The sequence below is a fragment of the Cetorhinus maximus genome, chromosome 14 (assembly GCF_964194155.1).
Source record: "Cetorhinus maximus chromosome 14, sCetMax3.hap1.1, whole genome shotgun sequence".
Taxonomy (NCBI): domain Eukaryota; kingdom Metazoa; phylum Chordata; class Chondrichthyes; order Lamniformes; family Cetorhinidae; genus Cetorhinus; species Cetorhinus maximus.
This window is the reverse complement of record NC_135892.1, coordinates 19,112,028-19,137,610: the sequence shown is the minus strand read 5'-3', so window position 1 is coordinate 19,137,610 and position 25,583 is coordinate 19,112,028. Positions and strand designations below refer to the sequence as shown.

Sequence of the window (25,583 nt, the reverse complement as noted above, 5' to 3'; positions counted from 1 at the left end):
CAGTGCCAATTGAAGAAGAGCTATCCAACCTAATCTCACCTTCCTGCCCTTGGTCCGCAGCCCTGCAGGTCATAGCTCTCTAAGTAGACCTCCAAGTGCTTTTTAAATGCGATAGAGTGTCACCTGTACCACCCTTTCAGGCAGTGTTCCAGGTCCCTGCCACCCCTTGGGTGAAAAATTGTTTCCACATCTTCCTCCTGATCCTTTTACCAATTAGTTTAAGTCTATATCTTCTAGTTTTGACTCACTTGCTACATAGATCAATTTGATCTATTTTTATACTCATGAGATTTAGCCATGGAGTATTCTGAGGAAGTTGGATTTTTTATAAGTTAATTTTAGATGTCACATTTATTGCCAATTGGATACAACTGAGTGGTTTGCTAGCCATATCAGAGCACAGTTAAGAGTCAACTACATTGATGTGAGACTGGTGTCACATGTAGGTCAGACCTGGTAAGGGCGGCCGATACCTTCCCGATAAGATATTAGTGAAGCATTTGGGTTTCTACAACATCCAACAGCTTCATGTTCATTTTTATTGAAGCCAGCTTTTTTTTCCAAGAATTTTTTTCAACTGAAGTCAAACTCTCAAACTGCTTTGGTAGGGATTCAACTCTTGTTCTTTATATTAGCAGTCTAATATAACCACTACACTACCCTAGATATGCAGCGGTAGTTCATCAGCTATTATAAGAATTTGTGTTACATGCTTCCAGAGTTTGATATTAAAACCTTTCCAAAGATAGTCGCACAATCCAAGTTTCTATCTTGTTTTTGAAACTTGTGAATTGACAGCTACCCAACAGATGCACAGACAAAGCTCTTATAATAGAAAGAACACTGCGTTTTAATTTACATTTTCTTTACACTTCAATATTTTACTTAAACTGACATTCCTTTAAACTTTAAGGAATTAACTATGCAGAGAACAACAGTGATCTGTATAATGTACAACACAGAAAAAGGGCTGTTCAGTCCAATTGGCTCATGGTGTTTATGTTGTACATGAGACTCCTTCCAACCCTTTTTCATTTAACTGAAACAGCCTAACTTCTTATTCCTTTCTCCCTTGTGATTTACCTAGCTTTCTCTTAAGTGCATTTAAGCTAATTGCCTCAACTGCAATTTATTGTTTTGAGGACATGGCTAGTATTTCTAGAACCAGAGGATGTTCCAGCATACAAGTGGACCATTTGGCCCATCAAATCTATGCCAGTTGTTGCCTCCACGACCTAATCTAATCCTACTCTCCTCGTTTACCCGCCCCCCCCCCGGCCCCGTGCCTTTCAACATTACTTTTTTCTGAGGATTTTATAGGAATTTAAGTAGTCTGCTTCAATAGCAGTTTGTGGAAGAGAATTCTACATTCTAACCAGCCCTTTAATTCTTTTTCATATTTTCGATTTACCAAGGCACAAGGGGAAACCTCTGAGCAGTGGAGGCGATGCAGAGAAGGGCCACGAGGCTGATCCCTGGTGTCAGAGGACTGAGTTGTAAGGAAAAGTTAGAAAAACTTGGACCCTTCAGTCTTTGAAAGTAGGTGAATGAGAGGACGCATTATCGAAGTATAGGAGGCACTAAGTGAAATAGAAACCGTTCAACCTGAGCACTATTTCAAAACGATGGAGGGCAAAAAGACAAAGATACAAACTGATACAAGGACCAATATCAAGAATCACTTAACACATACAGTGATCAATACTTGAAATGGTCTCTGGACGTTGAAGTGTCGATAAAAGCTCAGGAGCCATTCAGGCTCTATTTAGATGTTGAGACAGGAGGGACCGTAGACCCTTCAGGAAAGATGAGGTAGATTGACCAAATGGCTCCCTCATCTGTATTAACCTTTGAGCACAGTTAGGAAGGACTAGCATTAATAGAAACAAAAATACCTGGAAAAACTCAGCAGGTCCGGCAGCATCTGCGGAGAGGAGCACAGTTAATGTTTCGAGTCCGTATGACTCTTCTACAGAACAGTTCAAGAGTCATACGGACTCAAAACGTTAACTGTGTTCCTCTCCGCAGATGCTGCCGGACCTGCTGAGTTTTTCCAGGTATTTTTGTTTTTGTTTTGGATTTCCAGCATCCGCAGTTTTTTGCTTTTATACTAACATTAATATATCCTTTTCCCATCCCCAGGGCATCTCAATGTTTGGCAGCCATTGGATTGTTTTTTTTTAAAAAAAACAGTGCAGTGATGTCCTTATGTGGGTGAACATGGCAGCTGTTTGTAAGAAGTAAATGACCAGTTGATCTGTTTGGTGGTTCTTGGTTGAGGGATAAGGATAGGCCAAAACCCTGCTCTTCATGAGTGTTATAGGCATCTCTGACAATGCAATACTCCCTCAGTACTGCATTGAAATGTCAGCCCAGAGTAAGACCTGAATTGGGACTTGAACCCACAACCTTCTGACTCGAGGTTGTATATCAGCAGCAAAGCTGGCTATAATACAGATGGTCCCTTCATCCAAGTCATTGATATAGGTCGTAAATAGTTGAGGCCCCAGTACTGATCCATGCAGCACTCCATTAGTTACAGTCTGCCAACCTGAAAATGATCCACGAGCTATAAATAATGGAGTGGATCTTCATGTAATAGTGGGAGCTGCAAAACACCATCTCCCACGATAAGATCAATATCAGGTTGTCTTCTGTATCCCATGCAAGTTGTCCTTTACAAATAGATGGCTCTTGAGCAGTCCAGTCTCTTTCCTTTTGCGCACCTGTTGCATGTGGGATCTTGCAAATTCAGTATTATAATAGAACGACTGTATGGATTAGCGCTTTACGGAACAGTTGAATTGAGAAATGAGCCTAGTAGTCATTTCTGCCTTCACACAATATGCTAATTTTGCTGTAATAAATAGGTGTTAGAACCCAGGCAGGTTCTCTCAAATTGGCAACAGAAGAGAACTGCAGCAGTTTGAACATTTGGAGAGACTGCTTTCAGTGCTCCCCTGTCCCTTCACTTAGTGAATTTAGAGCAGAAGAGAAGAGATGCCACAGATGTTAGCTGACACCAGAGGCAGACTGTCTGCATCAGCCATTATGTTATCCATTGTATCTAAACAGACCTAAGTGGAGCTACCAGGCAATAACTGAACACTTTCTCCACAGACCCAGATTTAGCAAGAAGGCAGTTACAAACCTTACAGAAGACCACAAACATAGCAATTATATTGCCAGTGGCTCTCAAACTAACCATGACCTTTATTCTTCATGCCTCTAGTTCTTTTTGGATTAGAATGCACAGAGCAAGATAACACAATACTACACAAGATAAGGGCATATATTTTTGGAGGTGATATAATAGCCTAGATAGAGGACTGGCTAACAAACAGAAATAGAGAGGTGGGATAAATGGATCATTTTCAGGTTGGCAGACTGTAACTAATAGAGTGCTGCATGGATTAGTACTGGGGCCTCAACTATTTGCGACCTATATCAATGACTTGGATGAAGGGACCATCTGTATTGTAGCCAGCTTTGCTGCTGATATGAAGATAGGTGGGAAGGCAAGTTGTGAGGAGGATACAAAGAAACTGCAAAGAGATATATTTAGGTTAAGTGAGTGGGCAAAAAATTTGGCAGATAGAGCATAATGTGAGGTTGTCCACTTTGGCAGAAAAATAAAAAAGCAGTGTATTATTTAAATGGAAGAGACTGCAGAATGCTGCGATACAGAGGGATCTGGGTGCCCTTGTACATGAATCACAAAAGGTTGGCATGCAGGTACAGCAAGGAATTAGGAAGGCCGATGGAATGTTGGCCTTTATTGCAAGGAGGATGGGGTATAAAAGTAGCAAAGTCTTGCTACAACTGTACAGGGCATAGATGAGACCACACCTAGAGTACTGGGTGCAGTTTTGGCAACTTAAGGGACGTACTTGCATTGGAAGCAGTTCAGAGAAGATTCAGGTTGATTCCTGGGATGAAAGGTTTACTTTATGAGAAAAGGTTGAGCAGGTTTGGCCAATACTCATTGGAATTTAGGAGAATGAGAGGTGATCTGATTGAAACATTTAAGCTTCTGAGGGGGCTTGACAGGTTAAATTGTAAGAGGATGTTTCCTCTCATGGGGGAATTTAGAACTAGGAGGCAAAGTTTCAAACTAAGGGGTCCCCCGTTTAACACAGATGAGGAGGAATTCCTTCCCTCCAAGAGTCATTAATGTTTAGAATTCTCTCCCCCAGTGAGCAATGGAGGCTGGGCCATTGCATATATTCAAGGCTAAGTTAGGCGGATTTTTGATTGACAGGGAGTCAAGGGTTATGGGGAACAGGCAGGAAAATTTAGGCCACATCAAATCAGCCATGATCTTATTGACTGGCGAAGCAGGCTCAAGGGGCCGAATGGCCTAATTCTGCTCCTATTTATGCTTTTATAGTGGAGCAGAGTGATGTAACAGAGCACATAGATCACTACACCAGAGCATACTGATCACTAGATCACTGGAACAAAGCTCTACAGCAGAGGGTGCAGATTACAGAACAGAGCCCCCAGATCGCTAGAGCAGAGTGCACAAAGCTTTTGAGAAGAGATCTGTAATAGAGTGCACAGCTCACCATATCAGCCCGCAGATTGCTGGAACAAAGCCCAAAAATAATCTGCATATCACTGGAGCCGAGTCCACGTTTTGTTTTATTCATTTACGGAATGTGGGTGTCGCTGGCTGGGTCAGCATTTATTGCCCACCTCTAATTGCCCTTGAGAAGGTGGTGGTGAGCTGCCTTCTTGGACCGCTGTAGTCCCTGTGCTGTAACTACACCCAAAGTGCTGTTAGGGAGGTAGTTCCAGCATTTTGACCCAACTACCATAAAGGAGTAGCGATATCTTTCCAAGTCGAATGGTGAATGGCTTGGAGAGGGACTTGCAGGTGTTGGTGTTCCCATGTATCTGCTGGCCTTGTCCTTCTAGATGATGGTGGTCGTAAGTTTGGAAGGTGCTGCCTAAGGAGCCTTGGTGAATTTCTGCAGTGCATCTTGTAGATGGTACACACTGCTGCCACTGTGCATCGGTAGTGGAGGGAGTGGTTTGTGGATGGGGTGCCAATCAAGTGGGTTTCTTTGTCCTGGATGGTGTTGAGCTTCCTGAGTGTTGTTGGAGCTGCACTTGTCCAGGCAAGTGGAGAGTATTCCATCACACTCCTGACTTGTGCATTGTAGATGGTGGACAGGCTTTGGGGAGCCAGGAAGCGGCAGGATTCCTAGCCTCTGACCTGCTCTTGTAGCCACAGTATTTATATGGATAGTAACCCCCCCAGGATTTTGATAGTGGGGGATTCAGCAATGGTAAAACCATTGAATGTCAAGGGGCAATGGTTAGATTTTCTGTTGTTGGAGATGGTCATTGCCTGGCACGAATGTTACTTGCCACTTATCAGCCCAAGCCTGGATATTTTCCAGGTCTTGCTGTATTTGGACATTGACTGCTTCAGCATCTGAGGAGTCGCGGATGGTGATGAACATTGTGCAATCATCAGCGAGCATTCCCGCTTCTGACCTTATGATGGAAGGAAGGTTATTGATGAAGCAGCTGAAATGGTTGGGCCGAGGACACTATCCTGAGGAACCCCTACAGTGATGTCCTGGAACTGATGTGATTGATCTCCAACAACCATAACCATCTTCTTTTGTGCTAGGTATGACTCCAGCCAGTGGAGAGTTACCCCCACCCCGATTCCCATTGACTGCAATTTTACTAAGGCTCCTTGATGCCACAGTCGGTCAAATGCTGTCTTGGTGTCAAGGGCAGTCACTCTCACCTCACCTCTGGAGTTCAGCTCTTTTGTTCATGCTTGAACCAAGGCTGCAATGAGGTTAGAAGCTGTGTCACCCTGGCGGAACCCAGACTGAGTGTCACTGAACAGGTTATTGCTAACCAAGTGCCACTTAACAGCACTGGCAATGACCCCTTCCATCACTTTACTGATGATCAAGTGTAGACTAATGAGGTTGATTTGTCCTGCTTTGCCTCCTCCAGTGAGTTGTTTAATTGTCCACTACCATTCACAACAGGATGTGGCAGGACTGCAGAGCTTAGATCTGATCCATTGGTTGTGGATTGCTTAGCCCTGTCTATCGCTTGCTGCTTATGCTGTTTGGCATGCAAGTGATAGACAGAGCTAAGCATGGTGTTATAGCTTCACCAGGTCGACATCTAATTTTTAGGTATGCCTGGCGTTGCCCCTGGCATGCCCCCCTGCACTCTTCATTGAATCAGGGCTCATCCCCTGGCTTGATGGTAATGATAGAGTAGGGTATATGCCGGGCCATGAGGTTACAGATTGTGGCGGTGTACAGTTCTGCTGCTGCTGATGACCCACAGCACCTCAGATGCCCAGTCTTTAGTTGTTAGATCTGTTTGAAATCTATCCCAGTTAGCACAGTGGTGGTGCCACACAACACGATGGAGGGTATCCTTAATGTGAAGATGGGACTTTGTCTCCACAAGGACTGTGCATGGTTATTCCTACTGATACAGTCATGGCATCTGCGGCATGCAGGTTGGTGACGATGAGGTCAAGTATGTTTTTCCCTCTTGGTTCCCTCACCATCTGCCACAGACCCAGTCTAGCAGCTATGTCCTTTCGGACTTGGCCAACTGGGCCTGCAGTGATGCTACCGGTCACTCTTGATAGCTTCCTTGCCCACGAGACTTCATGGCATCCGAAGTTGATGTTGAGGACTCCCAGGGCAACTCCTGCCGCTATCTCTGGAGGGTTGGTGATGGGGTCTGGGACATGATCTGTGAGGTATGGTTCCATGAGTATGACTATGTCAGGCTGTTGCTTGACTAGTCTGTGAGACAGCTCTGATATGCCTCCATATGTTAGTTGCTTTGCAGGGTCTGCAGGGCTGGATTTGCAATTGTCTTTTTAGCAGTTTGATACAACTGAGTGTCTTGCTAGGCCATTTCAGAGAGTATTTTAAAATCAACCACGCTACTGCAGATCTGGAGTCATATTGTAAACAGGTGAGGGTGGCACATTTCCTTCCCTAAATTAGTGAACCAGATGGGTTTTTACGACAATCGACTTTTAGTTCTAGATTTTTATTGAATTCAAATTCCACCATTTGCCATGGTGGGATTCGAACCCCAGGTGAAATTCTAAGATTTATTTCACAGAGTAGACTTTGAGAAAATGTAATGCTACTGGACCATAAATTATAATTTAAAAGGGATTGGACATCTTTGAAAAAGAAGAATGTAGAAGAATATTAGAAAAAGTTGGAGAAATCGAACCAGAATGGACAGCTTCAGTTGGATATGGGCACTATGGGCCAAGTGGCCTCCTGTGCTGTATTATTGAGGAATTTTTCAAATTATTAGATACCTCCTGAACAACATACAATACCTTTAAACGCAATAAAATGCCTCAAGGTGTGTAAATCGGACAGAAATTAACATTGAGTCAAAAATTGAGACATTTTGGCCAGGCTTTTTGTGTCCACCTCTCCTAGAGATCAGAATTAAAAGAGAGTGGCAGAGAAGTTTAGTAAGAGATCACCACAGCTTGAGACATAGATGGCTAAAGCCAAGGCTGCCGATGGTGCCTTGACGAAAATAGGGTAACGCAGGTTGCCAATTTGCTTAAAGACCACTGCTAATCTTAAACTGACTGAACTTTTAATGAGAACTGGGATGTTAAACTGGGCTACCTGAGAGATTCTGGTCAGTTGTTCTTTTAGCTGCTGATCGATGGGTATTCTGTTTGTCTTCATAGTAAAGAAGAAAGAGAACTTGCAATCCAAATTGAAGTAAATAACTTGTTTGTTGGTTCCTACTGTACTTGAACTTTCCCTAAACTCTCGCTGCCAGCACCCAAGCTTAATGTGTGACCCTTTGATGTTATGCATACATTAGAATCGTAGAATCTTGCAGAACAGAAGGAGGCTATTGGGCCCATCTTGCCTGTGCAGCATCTTTGAAAGAGCTGTCCAATTTGGTCCCACATCCCCAGTTTTTTCCACAAGTCCAGTTGCTTTTGGAAAGTTCCAATGGAATCTGATTACAAGGCCCTTTCGAGCAGTGTGTTTCAGATCTTAACAACCCTCTGCGTGGAAAAATCATTTTTATTTAATGGAGACTTGAAATATTGTGATCAGAGCTTCTGCCATATTCTGCCAGTTTTCCTCAGCAATGTAGGATGCATTCCACCTAGACCAGATGACTTATTAACTGAGTGGTGCCAACCTACATAATACCTTCTTTTTGTTTCTACCCTATCCAAAATCTCCACTCTTCTCTCCTTTAATATGACATTAGCTCCATCATCCTCTTTTGTGAAGACAGATACAAAGTACTCATTCAATACCTCAGTCAAGCCCTCTTCCTCCACAAGATGATTTCTTTTTTCAGTCCCAGCCTTTCTTTAACTATTCTTTTACTTCTAATAACATTATAAAATATGTTTGGATTCCCTTTTATGTTATTCATTAATCTTTACTCATTACTTCTCTTTGCCCTTCATATATCCTTTTTCAATATCCCATGCGCACTGTAGTTGATATTTGTCGTAAGCCTTTTTCTGTTTTATTTTGACCTCTATTTCCTTTGTCATCCAGGGAGCTCTAGCTTTTAATGCCCCGTCTTTCTTCTTTATGTGAATATACTTGGTTTTTACTCGTTCTACAAGTTGAAGATCTGCCATTGCTCATTTACTCTTTTCCTGGCCACTCTTTGTTTCCAGCCCACCCATGGTAGATCTATGAAACCACTGAAGTTGATCCTCTTCCATTTGGGTATTTTCAGCTTTGATTTTTCTTCAATCCTGATTATATTATCACTGCTACCTAGATGTTCTCCTACTGAAATACAACTATACTTGTCCTACCCAATTCCACAGAAGTAGACCTACCACTGCTTGCTTCCTTCCTCACTGGGCTAGAAACATAGGTCAGGATTTTACAACCCCTCCCACCCGGCGAGATATTATGGTCCCATTGAACTGAATGGAGATTTAAATGACTTGCTGCATCCACCGGGGGAGGGAGAAATGCCACAGCAGGACTAAAATCCTGGCCATGCTGATTAAGAAAGTCGTTCTGTACACATTTTAAGAATTCTTCAACACCCTAGCCCTTTAATCTTTTATTCTCTGGTGTTCCGGAGCTTTTGGATACTTGAATCCTTTCACTTCTGCTGCTGGATCATTTCTTATTGCCTTCTGCTGCTATACCATTGTTTCTCCCTTGTGACTGCTTTCCTTTGAATGTCATTTTATTTCCTTGCTCTGTTATCCCCTCCCTTTCTTTGCTACTGTGTCATTCAGTATCCCCTCTGTTGCTATCTGTTTGTATTGTTGGTATATTATTACTTATCCTTACCGTTGCTATGAGCTCTCACTTCATCCTTCCATGACCTCGCCCCTCCCTATCTTTGTAACTTCCTCCAGCCGCATTTCCCTCAGGAACCCTGGATTCATCAAGTTCTGTCGTCCTCTGAAAGGATTTAAGTATTCAAAAGTTCCAGATGGAACACCAGAAAAAAAAGATTAAAGGGCTAGGATGATGGAGAATTTCTAAAATGTGTACAGGAGAACTTTCTTAATCAGCATGTTTCTAGCCCAATGAGGAAGGAAGCAAGCACCAATGGCAACCAACCCTAAGTTGTGGAAGTCCCTCCCTAAACCTCATCTGCTTTCTTTCAAAACGCTTTTACTTACCTGTCACCTTGTGTGGCTTAGTGTCAAATTTTCTTTGATTACCTTCCTTTAAAGCATGTGACATTTTACTATGTTAAAGGTGTTGCATAAATGTAGGATTTTGTATCGTGGATGTTGTTGACCTACTGGGCTTTGTCTGAAAGTTAGCTCCTTACTGGAGCTCTCTCACCTGGCCCTTATTACCAAGTCATGTTTCGGCTTCTTCAAGCACCTCGCCCTTTAAAATCTTCTTTGTCTCCCACCTGACAACCTCTATCTCAAGTTTTTCCATGCTTCACCCTCGTCTAATAACTGCCAATCAATTCCTCAAATCCCTCTCTCCTGCGCCTTCTACCGTGATCAACAATATAAGGAGCCCACTGGTTTCTTCTTCTAAGCTAAGATCATCCATTCAGCTGTCTCATCTGCTTTCCATTCCCTTGCCCAAGTCTCTGTAGTTACTTCAGCTCCAGCTCCCTGCATGCCTTGCCAATGAGACATACCACTAGCTCTCTTGGTACCATTGCAACTCACCACCTGATCAACTTCCTTTTCTGGCCCCTCTACAAGCTGACATTGTAAATGGTTCTCCCATGGGTACAATACCCTACAACTTCAGACCTGCCATCATCCACAATAAAACCCACCCTCAACTCTTTTCCTGCAATCTAGTACCACATCTCCTACTTGTCTTTCCTCTCCAAAGTCCTTGACGCGTCACCTCCCAGAACCACGCCCATCATTTCTGCAACTCCCTGTTTTAGATCCCTTCAATCAGATTTCTGTTTCCCATGGCACAAAAAGGGCCGAAACCAAAGCATTATCCTTTTCCTATCTGCAGCTTTTAACATGGTCAACTATACCATCTGTAATAGCTTTCGTTCCTGTCCCCACACCGTTACCTCGAGTCCCTGCAAATATCTTTTTTTTATTCATTCACTAAATGTGAGTGTCACTGGCAAGGCATTTATTGTCCATTCCTAATCTACCGTGAGAAGGTGTGGTAGGTCGCCTGCTTGAACCATTGTGCTTTGTGTGGTAAAGGTACTTCCACAGTGCTGTTGGATAGGGAGGTCCAGGATTTTGACCCAGTGACTAAGGTAACAGCGATATATTTCCAAGTCAGGATGGTGTGTGGCTGGGGGTTCCCTTGTCCCTTGTCCTTCAAGATGGGAGAAGCTGCGGGTTTGGGAATTGCTGTCAAAGAAACCTTACCAAGTTTCTGCAGTACAGTTGGGTGCCAGTGGTGCAGGGAATGACATTTTAAGGTGGTAAATGGGATGCTGTTTAGCAGAATACTTTGTCTTGGATAATGTCAAGCCTCTTGAGTATTGGAACACCACTCATCCAGGCAAGTGGAGGGTATTCCATCCCACTCCTGACTTGTGGCTTGTGGCAGAAAGGCTTTGAGGAATCAAGAAGTGCCACTGCCACAGATACCCAGCCTCTGACCTGAGCTTGTATCCACACTGGACTGACTAATCCATTTAAGTTTCTGGCCAGTTGTGACCACCAGGATGTTGATAGTAGAGTATTAAATGATGGTAATGCCATTGCATGCCAAAAGGAATTGGGTATACTCTCTTGTTGGAGATGGCCATTGCCTCGCACTTAATGTAAATGTTAATTGCCACATGGCAGCCTAGGCTTGGATGTTGTCCAGGTCTTGCTGCATGCAGGCACAGACTGGTTCATTACTTGAAAATTACAAATGGAACTGAATACAATGCAATCGTCAGCAAAGATCCCAACCTCTGACCTTATGATGGAAAGGGAGCCATCGATAGAACAGCTGAAAATGGACACTACCCAAGGAACTCCTGTAGCAAAGTCCTAGAACTGAGATAATTGACCCCCAACAACCACAACCGTCTTCCTTTACGCTAGTTATGACTCCTGCCATTGGAGAGTTTTCCCCCGATTCCCATTGACTTCCATTTCACTGGGTCTCCATGGTGCTAAAGTCTGTCAAATGCTGTCTTGATGTGAGAGACAGTTACTCACACCTCACCTCTGGAATTCACCTCTTTTCACCATGTTTGGATCAAGGCTGTAAGAAAATCTCAAGCCGGAACCCAAGCTGAGCATCGGTGAGCAGGTTATTGTTGAGTAAGTGCCCCTTGATAACATTATCGACGACCCCTTCCATCATTTTGTTGCTGATTGAGAGTAGGCTGGTGGGACAGTATTTGGGCAAATTTGATTTGTCCTGCTTTTTGTGGACAGGAAATACCGGAGCAATTTTCCACTTTAGCAGGTGAACACCACTGATTATAGCTATACTGGAGCACCTTAGCTAAAGAATCGGTTAGTTTTGGAGCACTTCACTACAACTGGAATGTTGTCCGAGCTCATATCCTTTCTGTGCTTAATACACTCAGCTGTTTCTTGATATCATGTTGAGTGAATCGACTTGGCTGAAGACTGTTTTCTGCAATGATGGGTACTTCAGGAAGAGGCCAAGTTGAATCATCAACTTGGCACTTTGTCTAAAGTTTGTTATAAATGCTTCTGCCTTGCCCTTTGCATTTGCATGTAGGACTCTGCCATCATTGAGGGTGGGGACGTTTTTGGAGTCGTCTCCTGTTGTTTAATTGATCCCCCTCCCCCCCCCCCCAATCACAGGAGTACAGTTTTGACCTGATCCCTTTGTGGTGTGATGGTTTAGTTCTTTGTTGCATGCTGCTTCCACTGTTTAACATTAATGTAGTCCCATGTTGTAGCTTCACCAGGTTGGCACTTAATTTTCAGGTATGCCAGTTGCTGTTCCTGGCATGCTCTTCTACACTTCTTGCTAAACCATGGTTGGTCACCTGGCTTGATGATAATGGAGGAGAGAGGAATATGCAGGACTATGAGGTTAGATTTGAGCTGCTAGTTCTGTTTTGAATCTGCCCATTTAGCACGGTGGTAGTCCCACACAACACGATGGAGGATGTCCTCAGTGCAAAGATCAGACTGGCTCCATAAGGACTGCAGTCATATCTACCAATACTGTCATGAACAGATGCATCCAATACAAGTAGATTGATGAGGATAAGGTCAAGTAGGTTTTTTCCCTTGTGTTCTCACGATTTGTCATATATCCTTTGGGACTTGGCCAATTAGGTCAATCGCGGTACTATCGAGCAGCTCTTGGTGATGGACATTGAAGTCACTCACTCAGTACATTCTGTGCCTTTGCTGCCCTCAGTGCTTTTTCTGTGGTGTTCATCAGCTGAGAGGACAGAAGGTGGTAACCAGCAGCAGGCTTCCTTGCTCATGTTATCCCTGATGCCATGAGACTTCATGGGGTCTGGATTCAATCTTGAGGACTCTCAGGATCACTCCTTCCTGACTGTATAATATTGTGCCAATATCTATAGTGGGTTTGTCCTGCCAGTGGGCAGTGGGATGTATTCAGATATGGTAATGGAGGAGTCTGCAATGTTGGCTGAAAAGTATGAGTCGGTGAGTATGACTGTCAGGCTGTTGCTTTGCTAGCCTGAGGATCACTCTCTGGAGTACCCAAGGGTCAGCTGGGCTGAATATGTCTTTGTCGTCTTCAAATCTTACGCTAAGGTAGATGCCGAGGAGTCTATCCAATTTTATTCGTAGTGTTATTATTTGTTAGTGATTTGAAACATCCTAAGTGGCTTGCTAGGCCATTTCAGAGGGTCGTTAAAAGTCAACCAAGTTGCTATGGGTCTGGAGTCAGACATAGGCCAGACAAGATATGGACAGTAGATTTCCTTTCCTCAAGGCCATTATTGACCCAATTGGTTTTTTCAACAATCTGATAGCTTCATGGTCACCATCACTAATGCTAACTTTTCTTTTCAGATTTACTTGGTTAGCAATTCAAATTCACAACTACCATGATGGGATCCTGAATTATTAGCCCACACTTTGGATTACTTGTCCATTAATATTACCACTATCTATTCTGGGAACCCCTCATCTTCATTTTGTCCCTAAGCAGACAATCCACAGGCATGGGGTTAGTTTTCATGTGTATAATGACAGTACCCCTATACCCCTACTACCTCACTTCAGCCTCTCTTCATTGCCTTTGTACTGTCAGGCTGCTTATTCCAAGATTCAGTTTTGGAGGATCCACAATTTTCTCCCACAAAACATTAGGAAAACTAAAACCACCGCCTTTAATCCCCATCATTAGCTCTGTAACCTCGCCGCTGACTCCATTCCACTGCCTGGTCACTAAGCTATGCTTTTGACAAACTTTGTGCCTTTTTTGACCCTAAGTTGAATTTCTATCCCCATATCCTCTCCAAGACAAAGACTGCTGGCTTCAACCTCTGTAACATTGCTCATCTCCACTTCTATCTTAACTCATCTGTCACTGAAACACTCACCTGTGCTTTTGTCACCTTCAGATTTGATTAAAACAATTTTCTCCTAGTTGATCTCCTTTCCCTCTTCAGCCCATCCAAACTCTGCAGCCCCTCTTCTGCTTGTCCCAAGTTTCACTCACCATTGTCCTCGCTAACCTACAATGTCTCTCAGCCTTTTAACACTTGGAATGAGAATTTAAAATTTATGTTCATGCCCTTGTTGGTGCCTTACTTTGTAACCTTTTCCAGCCCTAAAAACTATTCTGAAGTTTCCATTTCCCCGATCCATTTCCCTATAATCATCTTGTACTTCACCCCTTCCCCTCATCTCACCATTGACAACCATTCCTTCAGCCATCTATTCTGGAATCCCCTCCCTAAACTTCAATCTTTCAACTTCCCTCTGCTATTTTAAGAACTTCCTTCTTTAAATACGCTTCTTTTGTAATGTACGTTTTTGTTCTATATCCGCTGTATTCCTCATCCCCTATTGCTGCTCTCTCCATCCTTGCTATCACTGGTATTATTCCATATTCCCTCTTTGCAGCACTCCTTTCTTTGTCATTGCTTTATTTTCCCTTATTCTTTTACCTTATTTTATCTTGGTGTGTATTTTGTGGTATTGTTTATTATGTATTGGCTGATTATCTTAAAATAGTGTATGCAGATGCAAATATGGTAGGTTTCCAAAAGTGTTCTGAAATCTATTTTGGTTTAATTTTAAAACAGAATTGGAAAATATGAGTTCAGTTCAGTTGGCAACAAATAGTTTGTTGATTTGAGAATTTTTTTTACATAATTGCAGCATTTTAGCTAGGAGCATTATTAAATAGTTTTTAGTAAATAGCTTGTTGTAATAATTCTCATTTGCAACACATTTGATATTTGATTTCTTAGAGCAGCTGACGATACTTTACTTTCTTTGCAGAGTATAGGAAACTCGGAAATGGGACGATCACTGTGAAGAAACAAGTACCCTCCCCAGAAGCACTAAAGGTGCTGTATCAACGAATGCGATATGAATACAACTTTTATAGCTATGTCAAGGATCAATTCCATTTATTGAAACGGAAGTTTGGCCTGAAGACTCGAGGCAGCACTCCAAGTAAAAAGTATGAGATTTCATCTCGGCTGGAAATTGCAGGGCCCAACCATGAAGATGATGACGATGCATGGTTGAAAGATATTTACCGATGATAACAGTGAGCCACTTTTTTGGGGCTTGTATGTGTCCTTTGTATTGGACATTTCGCAAGGAACTGCAACTTGGTCAGGAGATACTGCAGTGGTGGTCTGTTCTGGAGATTAGATTAACACATTCACAATTGCAGTCAGTCTTTGCCAGGCAGATGTTTGTAACTTACACTTTTCATGCTATTGCATGATTTTTATTTTTTTATTTCTGATGTTTCTTTACCAACTGCTGTACCAGCAGGTGAGACACTTTCAATTACTATATCTGCATATTAAAATATATATTGAATGATTTATTTAGTTACTTGTTTAAAAAATGTAAAGAAGATAGCACATTATATCTGAGAAAGGTACTAATCCAGTTAGACAGTAGCTCATTTTCCTAAACTGCTGCATCTTCAGATGGAAGACGCCATCCAAGGAAATAAAATTGAACAGGGGCATTTAAGGAAGTGGATTTTGTAGTCTTTGCAGCACTGTACTCACATTTGTGATTTGTCAGAAAATAAACAAATTGAAAGCATTATAACAGCAGTAAGACTAGACAAAATCCAAGATCATTTGTTAGTCACATTACCCTTTTCTTTTTTGGCTTATGTAAGTGAAAACATTTTCTATTGACAAATTTCGGCCTGATTGGATGTAATTTCATAGAATCACATAACACCACACCACATGGACTGCAGCAGTTCAAGAAGCAGCGCCCCATCACTTTTTCAAGGGCATTTAAGCATGGGCAATAAATGCTGGCCTTGCCAACAACATACACACCCCAAGAACAGGTAAATAAAATATATACAGCACAGAAACAGGCTACTTAGTCCAGCCAGTCCATCCCTTTCATATATTCTCTACTCAAGCCTCCCCCATCCTTCCTCGTCCAACTCTTATCAGCACCTTAGCTTTTGTTTTTAGCTTCCCCTTAAATGCATCTATACCGTTTGCCTCAATACTCCCTATCTTTCGCATTCTCATCACTCTCCTTGTAAAGAAGTTTCTTCTGAATTCCCTATTTGACTTCTTGGTGACCCTCTTATATAGATGGCCTCTAATTTTACTCTTCTCCACAAGTGAAAACACTCTATCCGCCTCTACTCTATCAAAACCTTTTATAATTTTAAAGATCTCTTTTAGGTCAGGTATCAGCTTTCTATTTTCAAGAGAAACCTGGTCTGTTCATCCTTTCCTGATAGGTATAACCTCACATTTCTGGTATCCCCCTTGTGAATCTTTTTTGGATCCTCTTCAGTATCTCTTTATCTTTTTTTATAATAAGGGAACCAGAATTCTGTGCGGTACTCCAAGTGTGGTCTAACCAATGTTTGAAACAAGTTTAGCATTGAATTACCTGCACATAATACCAACGTACAGTGTCAAATGAAGCTTTGTCAGGGCAGATATAACACATTTGATGCAGAGTAAAGCCCCCTCTACACACACACACATTGTAATTCCCAGGGCAAGTATACCACTAGTTAGTTCACTTTACTCTGCCTCAGCATGTGCTTTAGCCCAGATCTCATAACAATGCTGCTATTACAGCAATGTGACAACTTTCTATTTCCTAACCAGTCATTCTATAGTTCCTTCAACATAATTAACAATTTAGCACCCTGCAGAACATGGGGGAGGCTTTAATCTCATCACTCTCACTGGATTTAAACCCAAATCTGAGGTGAAGCGCATGACAAAATCGTTGGTAATCTCCATTTCTTCATTTTATCACAGTTAAGGCGTCAGGTCCTGCTGGCAAAAGGAGCAGCTACTTTTGCTTAATTTTGTATCTGGAAATTATTCTCACCTCTTAGCTCGTGCAGCAGCTCTCCAGCTGTTTCCGTCTCTTATCTCACGTAAACTACAAATCTGTTCCTTGGCATGGAAACTCAGCTTTCCAACACTTTGATCATGCTATTTCCATGGCTTGTTGGGGATGTTCTTGGTCTGCTTAGAATGCCTCGGTGTCCTGGAGTTATGTCACACTATTATTATCACTGCCTTGAACTCCATTTCCTTTGAATCTTCAGCTACTTTAACTTTTTCAAGGCCTCAAAAACAGGCTTTCATTCCTCCTTTAACCTGTGGACTTTGAAAATGCAAATTTTCATATAATGTCATATAGTGGTATCATATTATCACCCACTTCTGATTTATCTACTGCTAATCTTGGACCTGTGGCCCTTAACCCACCATGGTTTCTCTTTTCAAAACTGAGAAAGTGTTGAGCTCTTGATTTGTAACAAGACCTGGTTCCATATTTTGCACTAAATGCACAATTCTCTGTCTACAGCAGCAAGCCCTTGATTTTCCAACTTATGGGATCAATGCCATCAGTCTGGAATGTGCAAACAAGGGCTGGGAACTCTGGTAGATATCACCAGAAAGCTGCCTGTAGCATATTCATTCATGCGTGCCCTGTGGAAAGGAAGGTCCTCATCTGTTGATGCTTCATCCTGAGCGGTTTTTTCCAGTGGTTGTTTGCCTTTGCCTTCCACTTTCAGGGGTAGGGCAAGGAGGCAGGTCCCAAGTCTACCTCTGCTGGAACAGGAATCAAACTTGTGTTATTCTGAACCACATGCTATCCATCTAGCCAACTGAGGTAACTGGCTCCCTGTTTTTATAGCGCATACAAGACAGCAAATGATCATGTTTCTAAGTGAAAGCTGAAGATCCAATGCTGGCCCCAAATCAAGCTCAAATTAAGAATGGGGTTTGGTTTCTAAATCATTCCCAAATACAATAATAGCCCATGGTTGAAGTGAAACAAGATGAAAAAAACTTGCCACCAAAATCAGCAGTCATCAGTGCTGGGCTGTCTACAGTTGGTACTATGTAGCCAATGGTATCTGCACAACAACCTACCAATAACAGAGCTGTGCCATTTGCCACAAGATGCGGAGCCCTCCTACACCATAGAGATGGCAATGCCATTGTTCATCAAGCTCATCATCAGTTTTTCCAGGCAAGCAGAGATTTGCTATTTATCAACCAATGTTTCAAGCAGGTGACTCATGCATCAGGACTGCATTATGTGGGCAGTGAGACTCCTGGATTGCCACATGGTCAGGAAATGTCTCTGAGTCATAGCCTTTGAGCTGGAGTGTGAATTAGAGGCACTCCAACACATTAAGGAGGGAGAGGAATTTCTGAATTTGTTTTTTCCGGAGTGCGTTCCCATCTCAGAGAAATGTGCTGGAAGGAGATAGTGTGACCGTCAGTCAACAAGGTAGAGGAACCATGGGGAAATAGAGGAGGTCCTGCAGATCCTTTTTTAAGTGCCTGTAGGGATAAAGATGAAGGCTGCAGAAAGAATAGCTAGAATTCTAACAATGCACTGTGGAGTGAAATAGGTTGTAGTCTTAGGAGATTTGATAATTTGAGGTATAGATAGGGTCCTATGCAGGCACAACCGAGAGGAGGGTGTGTTGCCTACCTGGTGCAACAACAACTTGCATTAATATCATGCCTTTAATGTAATGAAACACATCAAAATGCTTCACACAAGCATTACAAAACAAAATATGATGCCGAGCCACATTAGGATTATATTGGGTCTGATGACCAAATGTTTGGTCAAAAAGATAGGTTTTAAGGAGTGTCTTAAAGGAGGAAATTGGGGCAGAGAGGTGGAGAAAGAGTATTGCAGAGCTTAGGGCCTAGACACCTGACGGCACAGTCAGCAGCGGTGGAGCAATTAAAATTGGGATGCTCAAGAATTCAGCATTAGAGGAGCACAGGTATCTCAAAGGGTTGTGAAGCTGGAGGAGATTACAGAGCTTGGGAAGGGCGAGGCCATGGAAGGATTTGAAAGCAAGGATGAAAGGTTCAAGGACTTGGAGAGGAAAGGGAGGTTGGAGATGCGTCAGTACTTTGCAAGGTGCAAGGATAGAAGATTTCTTGGAGTAACTAGAGAGGAACTTGAAAAAAGAGGGGGAGCATTCAGCTGTCCATGTTGGGATCAATGATATGGGAAGAAAAGAGTAAAGGTCCCATAAAGGGAATACCTGATACTGTGAATTAAGTTAAAAATTACTACCTGAGTGATGTGGTAATTGGCATAGGGATAGACAGATCAGGAAGGTGAATGTGTGGCTGAAAGACTGGTGGGAAAGAGGGGTCCCATTTCGTGCATCTACACTGGCACAAGATGAAGATGTACTTCTGGTATGGGCTCCGCCTGAATTGGAATGAGACCAGTTTCCTAGCAGAAAGGATAAATACAGCTGTGGATGAAATTTTAAATTAATAAAATGGAGGTGGGGAGCATTGAATGAAGTATGATGAAAAGCTGAGGCTGGCAAGAAGACCTGGATAACGGCCAAATGTCTGAAGACCATAAGACTTAGGAGCAAAAGCAGGCCATTCGGCTCATTGAGTCTGCTCTGCCATTCAATGAGATCATGGCTGACCTGATAATCCTCAACTCTACTTTCCTGTCTTTTCCCTATAACCCTTGATCCCCTTACTGATTAAAAATCTGTCTATCTCAGCCTTGAATATCTCAACGACCCAGCCTCTATAGCCTTCTGCGGTAAAGAATTCCACAGATTCATTACCCTCTGAGAGAAAAAATTCCTCCTCATCTTTGTTTTAAATGGGTGCCTCCTTACTCTGAGATTATGCCATATGGTCCTAGACTGCCCCACAAGGGGAAACAGCCTCTCAGCATCTACCCTGTCAAGCCCCCGAAGAATCTTATATTTTTCAATAAGGTCACCTCTCATTCTTCTAAACTCCAATGAGTACAGGCCCAACCTACTCAACCTCTCCTCATAAGAAAATCCCTCCATATCCGGGATCAACCTAGTGAACCTTCTCTGGACTGCCTCCAATGACAGTATATCTTTCCTTAGATAAGTGGGGGGGTGGGGACCAAAATTGTTCACAGTATTCTAGTTGTGCCCTGACTAGTCCATTGTATAGTTTTAGCATGATGTCCCTATTTTTATACTGCATTCCCTTTGGAATAAAGGCCAACATTCCATTTGCCTTCCCTATTACCTGCTGAACCTGTATGCTAGCTTTTTGTGATTCATGCACTAGGACTCCCAAATCCCTCTGTGCTGCAGCCTTCTGCAGTCTTTCTCCATTTAAATAATATTCAGCTCCTCTATTCTTCCTGCCAAAGTGCATAACCTCACATTTTCCCACTTATATTCCATCTGCCAAGTTTTTGCCCACTCACTTAACCTGTCTATATCCCTTTGTAGACTCCTTGTGTCATCCTCACCACTTGTCTTCCCACCTGTTTTTGTGTCATCCACAAACTTGGCAATATTACGTTCACTTCCCTCATCTAAGTAATTAATATATATTGTAAATAATTGAGGCCCCAGCACTGATCCCTGTGGCACTCCACTAGTTACAGGTTGCCATCCGGAAAATGCCCCCCTAATCCCAACTCTCTGTCTTCTATTAGTTAGCCAATCCTCTATCCATGCTAATATACTACCCCCGACACCATGGGCTCTTATCTTATTAAGTAGCCTTATGTGCTGTACTTTATCGAACGCCTTTTGGAAATCCAAGTATATTACATCTAGTGGTTCCCCTTTATCTATCCTGCTTGTTACCTCCTCAAAGAATCCTAATAAATTTGTTAGACATGATTTCCCCTTCATGAAGCCATACTGCCTCTGCTTGATTAGATTATGTATTTCTAAATGCTCTGCTATTACATCCTTTATAGTAGACTCTAACATTTTCCCAGTGAGAAATGTTAAGCTAACTGGCCTATAGTTACCTGTTTGTTGTCTGCCTCTTTGAATAAAGCTGTTAGAAGAGCGCTGGTGAGCAAAGCAGATGGACCATCAATGAGTGGATGTCAAAAAATCTGTGCATGATGGTTGCAGAGCAGCCAAAGGAACCTGGTTGAATGAAAAGGCACAGACAAGAGAAGTTGCAGGTTGTAAAGGGCATCCAAAACAGTATTTGAGGTTGTCACAGCTCTGTCAAAGTAAAGTAGTGTAACAGTTGGCATTGATGTGAAAGGGGCAGGCAGAAATATGATCTATGAGGCTGATCAGATCAAGAAATGGTGGCAGCAATTCTGCGCCCGGCTCTTTAGACCAGATCTGAATGGAGCAAGTACACATCCTGTAACTTGGAAAGAGATGGAACCAGAAGTGCTGATTTGTGAACACGCAATTAATAAGCTGGAGAAGGGCAAAATAACAGGCCTAGATGACTTGCCTTCTGAAGCTGTGGTAGGTAGAGGAGCAACAGCAGTCAAAGCCATGAAAGAAATCATTGACCTGATGGAGAAGTGAAATTTGGCCAGAACATTGGCTAGTTTCAGAGCTGGTGATGCCAAAAGTTGATGACACCTGAGATTGCTCAATTAGCCTAATAAGCCATGCCTCAAAAGTGCTCCGAAAATTTATCAGACAGAGGCCTCGTCATATCGGAAACAGGCAAGGAACAGTTTGTTTCACTGAAGGCAAAGGGACATCAGATACTATTCTAGTGCTGCACAATGCAATTGAGAAGTCTGTTCAAAAGCAAAATGATGAGGACTTGTAGGTAATCTTTGCAGACTACACAAAGGCTTTTGACTCGGTCAACCATGCAGAGCATTGGAAAACCCTGAGTGGGTTTGGAGTACCACATCACTTAATCTGGCTTATTCAGAGACTTTACAAACAGGCAACAGGTGCAGTGCGTTACTTGGAGACGGGACAGAGCCGTTCAGTTTTGGCAAAGATGTCAGACAAGGATGGCTGTTTTCATCACTACTTTTCAATGCCATAGGAGAAAAGGTCACAAGAAAAGTCAGCTCTGCTCTCCTGGAACATCTTGAGGTCAGAGGTCACAACATCTGGAACATCAGATATGCCGATGACACTACCCTGATGGCCAAAGACAAGCAAGAACTATCCATGATAGCAGAAGAGCTGAGAAAATCAAGTCTGAAGCACCGAAATCTGAAGACAAGGTTGTAAATTGCCCACTCTCCAGGCGGAATCCCAGATTTGCACTAAGTGCTTTAGAGGGCGTGAAAAACGATGTTTGACCCGCCGGCCGAAATGGCGGATTTTCATGCCATATCGTCCCCTTCCTACCTCATAAATTATGCAGTCACGGGAAACATGCCAGATCTCTGGCGCTGGGCCTCAGATTTGTATGCCACGCCATTACCTCGCCGTTTCCTCACTCCAGGTGCCATATTTAAACTGCAGCCGTGCACACAGTTCTCAATGCTTGCAGCCCACGACTGCTCCAGTGAAGACATGGCCCCAAAAGCCAAGAAGAAGGCAGCCTCCTGATTCAGTGATGCATCCCTGGGACGCCTTTTGGACAACGTGGAGGCCCGCCGCAATGACCTCTACCCCCACCCTTGCCACGGGAGACCCATCAGCCTCACCACTTCAGCTTGGGAGGCGGTGACAGAGGTGGTCAGTGCCAATGCTGCACACAAGAGGTTGGCCATCCAGTGCAGAAAAAGGATGAATGATCTCATCCGTGCCACCACAGTAATGCAACCATCTCATCACTCGCAGCTCACCCACTCATCAGCCCATCACACATTCACTTGCATATTACTCACTGCCAGCTCAAGGGACATCACTACTCTCTCTCTCTCTCTCTCACAACCTCACATCTCCATCTGGCCTCATCTCTTCTGGAGACCACCGCCTCATCCCATCCATGGCTCCACTCAGCACACACGGATGCCTGCCCATCCTTCTCATTTGGCCTGGCATGCGCCTTGCTCACACACTCTCCATCTGTCTTTATGCAGGACAGGGTCACACAAAATCAACAGGAGAGGTCCCAGACCAGGGATGGAGTGCCGGACATCAAGGTCCTCACTCTGTATGGGAGTCGCAGTTTGGAGCTGGCTGGATAGGACGTTGACCATTCCTGTAGCGACGGTGAGGTAGGCAGCAAGCATCCACGTGAAGCTCCTGCACCACATCATCCCTCTGTCAACGTTATTCTGAGTCCACTGTTCTGTGTGTAACGTGGCTGCCAAACACTAATAATTTCCGCTTTCTCTCCAAGGCACATCTGTCATGTCGCCCTCAGGTAACCTTGACCCTGACCCCAGTGCCGAGAGCACCTCGGATGAGCACCCTGAAGGCAGCACCGATGAAGACCGGTCACAGCACTCATGCGCACCCTCCACCAGCACAGCGACACACACCTCGGTGGGACCTATATGTAGAGCAGCCTCGGGATCACAATCTGATGATCACAGCACACATTTTGTTCCACAGCATGGGGAGGCAGGGATATCTGAGGTAACAGGCACTCGGAGGACTGCTGGAGGCCAAGAATTTGCTGAGTCTGAGTCAGATGATGAGCTTCTGGATTTGGTTCCCAATCAGTTGCTGGAGCTGCAAGGACAATCACGGGAACATCAGGCAGGGATGTCTGGTGCACTCCTCAAATTGCAAGGGACAATGGAGGAGTCCATCCGCCGTCAGTCTGAGGTGATAGCACCAGCATGCCAATGCACCGATACCAACATTGGCAGGATGGCGGCTGCCATGGAGACCTTGGTCCAGGACATCGGTCCTGCACTGTTGCGTGGGCTGAACTCCATCACTGAAGCAATAGTTGGCATCCAACAGTGTCAACATGAGAGGGGTGCAGGACAACTCGATCTCACTCTAGCTTCCCCTCCTCCTCAAGGAATCAGCCGTCGGGCACTCATAGGGAGGAGGACCAGCAGCTCGACACCCGGTGGCCATCCACCCAGGTGACTCCGGGAATGTCCAGCCAATCAAAATGCCCTGCGCCCGTGGCCCCATCATCTCCAACTCCACAGGCTGAGGAAGGTGCACCTGGCCCACAGTAGGATGCCCAAAGCAGGCCGGGGCCCTCCAGGTCTCAGCCCTCCAGAGGACGCCCGCCAAAGTCATCACGGACAACAGGGCGCAGCAGTCAGCAGGCTGCCTCCACCTCTGCTGTGGATGCTGGGGGAGCACCAAGATGGAGCGGCAGGGTTAGGAAGGTTAAGAAGATGTAACTCTTTTCGAGTCAATACCAATTGTAACTCTTTCGAGTTATCAACAGTTCGCATGTAACTCTTTCGAGTACATTCACAGTTCTTGGTTTCCGGGAGTGGGACATGAACCCACAACCTTCTGATTCAAAGGCGAGGGTGCTATGAACTGAGCCACAGCTGACACCTCGTTAAGAAGATGTAGTTGCACTGTGTGGGTACAGGTGTTAATTAAGTACATAATGTGGACTACTGCAAATAAGCTTCCAAAAATGTCTCCTTGTCCATGGATCCTTGTTATGATGATCAGTATTCATGTCATTCAGATATGAAACCTTGGTTCCTGCACAAGATAAAGGCCAGTGTCCTCAGCCCAGGGCCTCTTCCCTGTGCAGTGTGGTGCAAAGTGATGGTCCGGCTTCACACCCACTGGATACATCTGTCTTGGCTGCACCGTGATGGTGTTTGTCATTGCCACCAGAATGTCTTGGGCAGATATCACTGATCATTCTCTCTGTGTGCTGGCCCCCCATCTCTTCAACATCTCTGTCCGTTGATGGTCTGGTTCTGAAGGCTGTTGCTGAAGGCTGCCAAAGTATCAGGTGCACTTAACGTTTCACAGCTTTGTCTCCATGATATGAACCTCATTTTCAGTATCCCGATGGTTTGCTCCACCAAAGTCCGGGTTGCGGCATAAGCCTTGTTATTCTATCTCTTTGCTGCAGTCTGAGGCGCCGCAAGGGCGTTATCAGCCACGTCCCCTGTGGGCAACCCTTGTCTCTGAGGGGCCAAAACTGCAGCCTCTGTGGACCCTGGAAGATGTCAGGGATCTGAGACCTGCTAAGGATGTAGGAGTTGTGGGCGCTTCCTGGGAATCGTGCGCAGACCTGTAAGATGCAAGATGCGTTTGTGGTGCTCGCAGGCCAGCTGAACATTCAGAGAGTGGACACCCTTGCAGTTGATATAGTTGACTGTTTGTTGGCCATGGAGATCTAAGCACCACGTGAGTGCAGTTGTTGGCACCCTGCACCTGTGGAAAACCAAAGATCTCTGCAAACCCCAGTGCTCTTGCTTCCTGGCTTTCCTGATCCCGGGAGAAATGCACAAAGTCCTGTGCCTTCGTGAAGATGGTGTCCGTGACTTCCTGGATGCACTTGTGGGTGGAGGCTTGAGAGATCCCACACAGCTTTCCAGTGGAGTCCTGAAAGGAGCCACTGGCGTAAAAATTGAGCGCCGTGTCACTTTCAAGGCAACTGGTAGTCGATGCCCTCCATGCCCCCATGGCGCCAAATCCTGCAGCAGGTGGCATATGTGACTGACCAGTTCCCTAGACATGCGCAGTCTTCGGTGACACTGGTTCTCAGTCATCTGCAGGAATGACAAGCGCCATCTATAGACCGTGGGTCTAGCGAGGTGCCTATGAGCAACAGCTCGCTGTGGATCCTCAGATCCTCAGCTG

The 25,583-nt window shown here is 44.1% G+C and overlaps 1 protein-coding gene across 3 annotated transcripts in view; it reads left to right on the top strand.

The window, feature by feature from the left end:
- LOC144689491 (uronyl 2-sulfotransferase-like) overlaps positions 1 to 15,625 on the top strand; it is a 98,149-nt gene extending 82,524 nt beyond the window's left edge. For all 3 annotated transcript variants that reach the window (XM_078556617.1, XM_078556618.1, XM_078556619.1), the window contains one exon: positions 14,912 to 15,625. In XM_078556617.1, coding sequence (XP_078412743.1) covers positions 14,912 to 15,180 — 269 coding nt within the window. In that variant the 3' untranslated portion in view covers positions 15,181 to 15,625. The remainder of the gene's footprint in view (positions 1 to 14,911) is intronic.
- Positions 15,626 to 25,583: the final 9,958 nt, after the last annotated feature.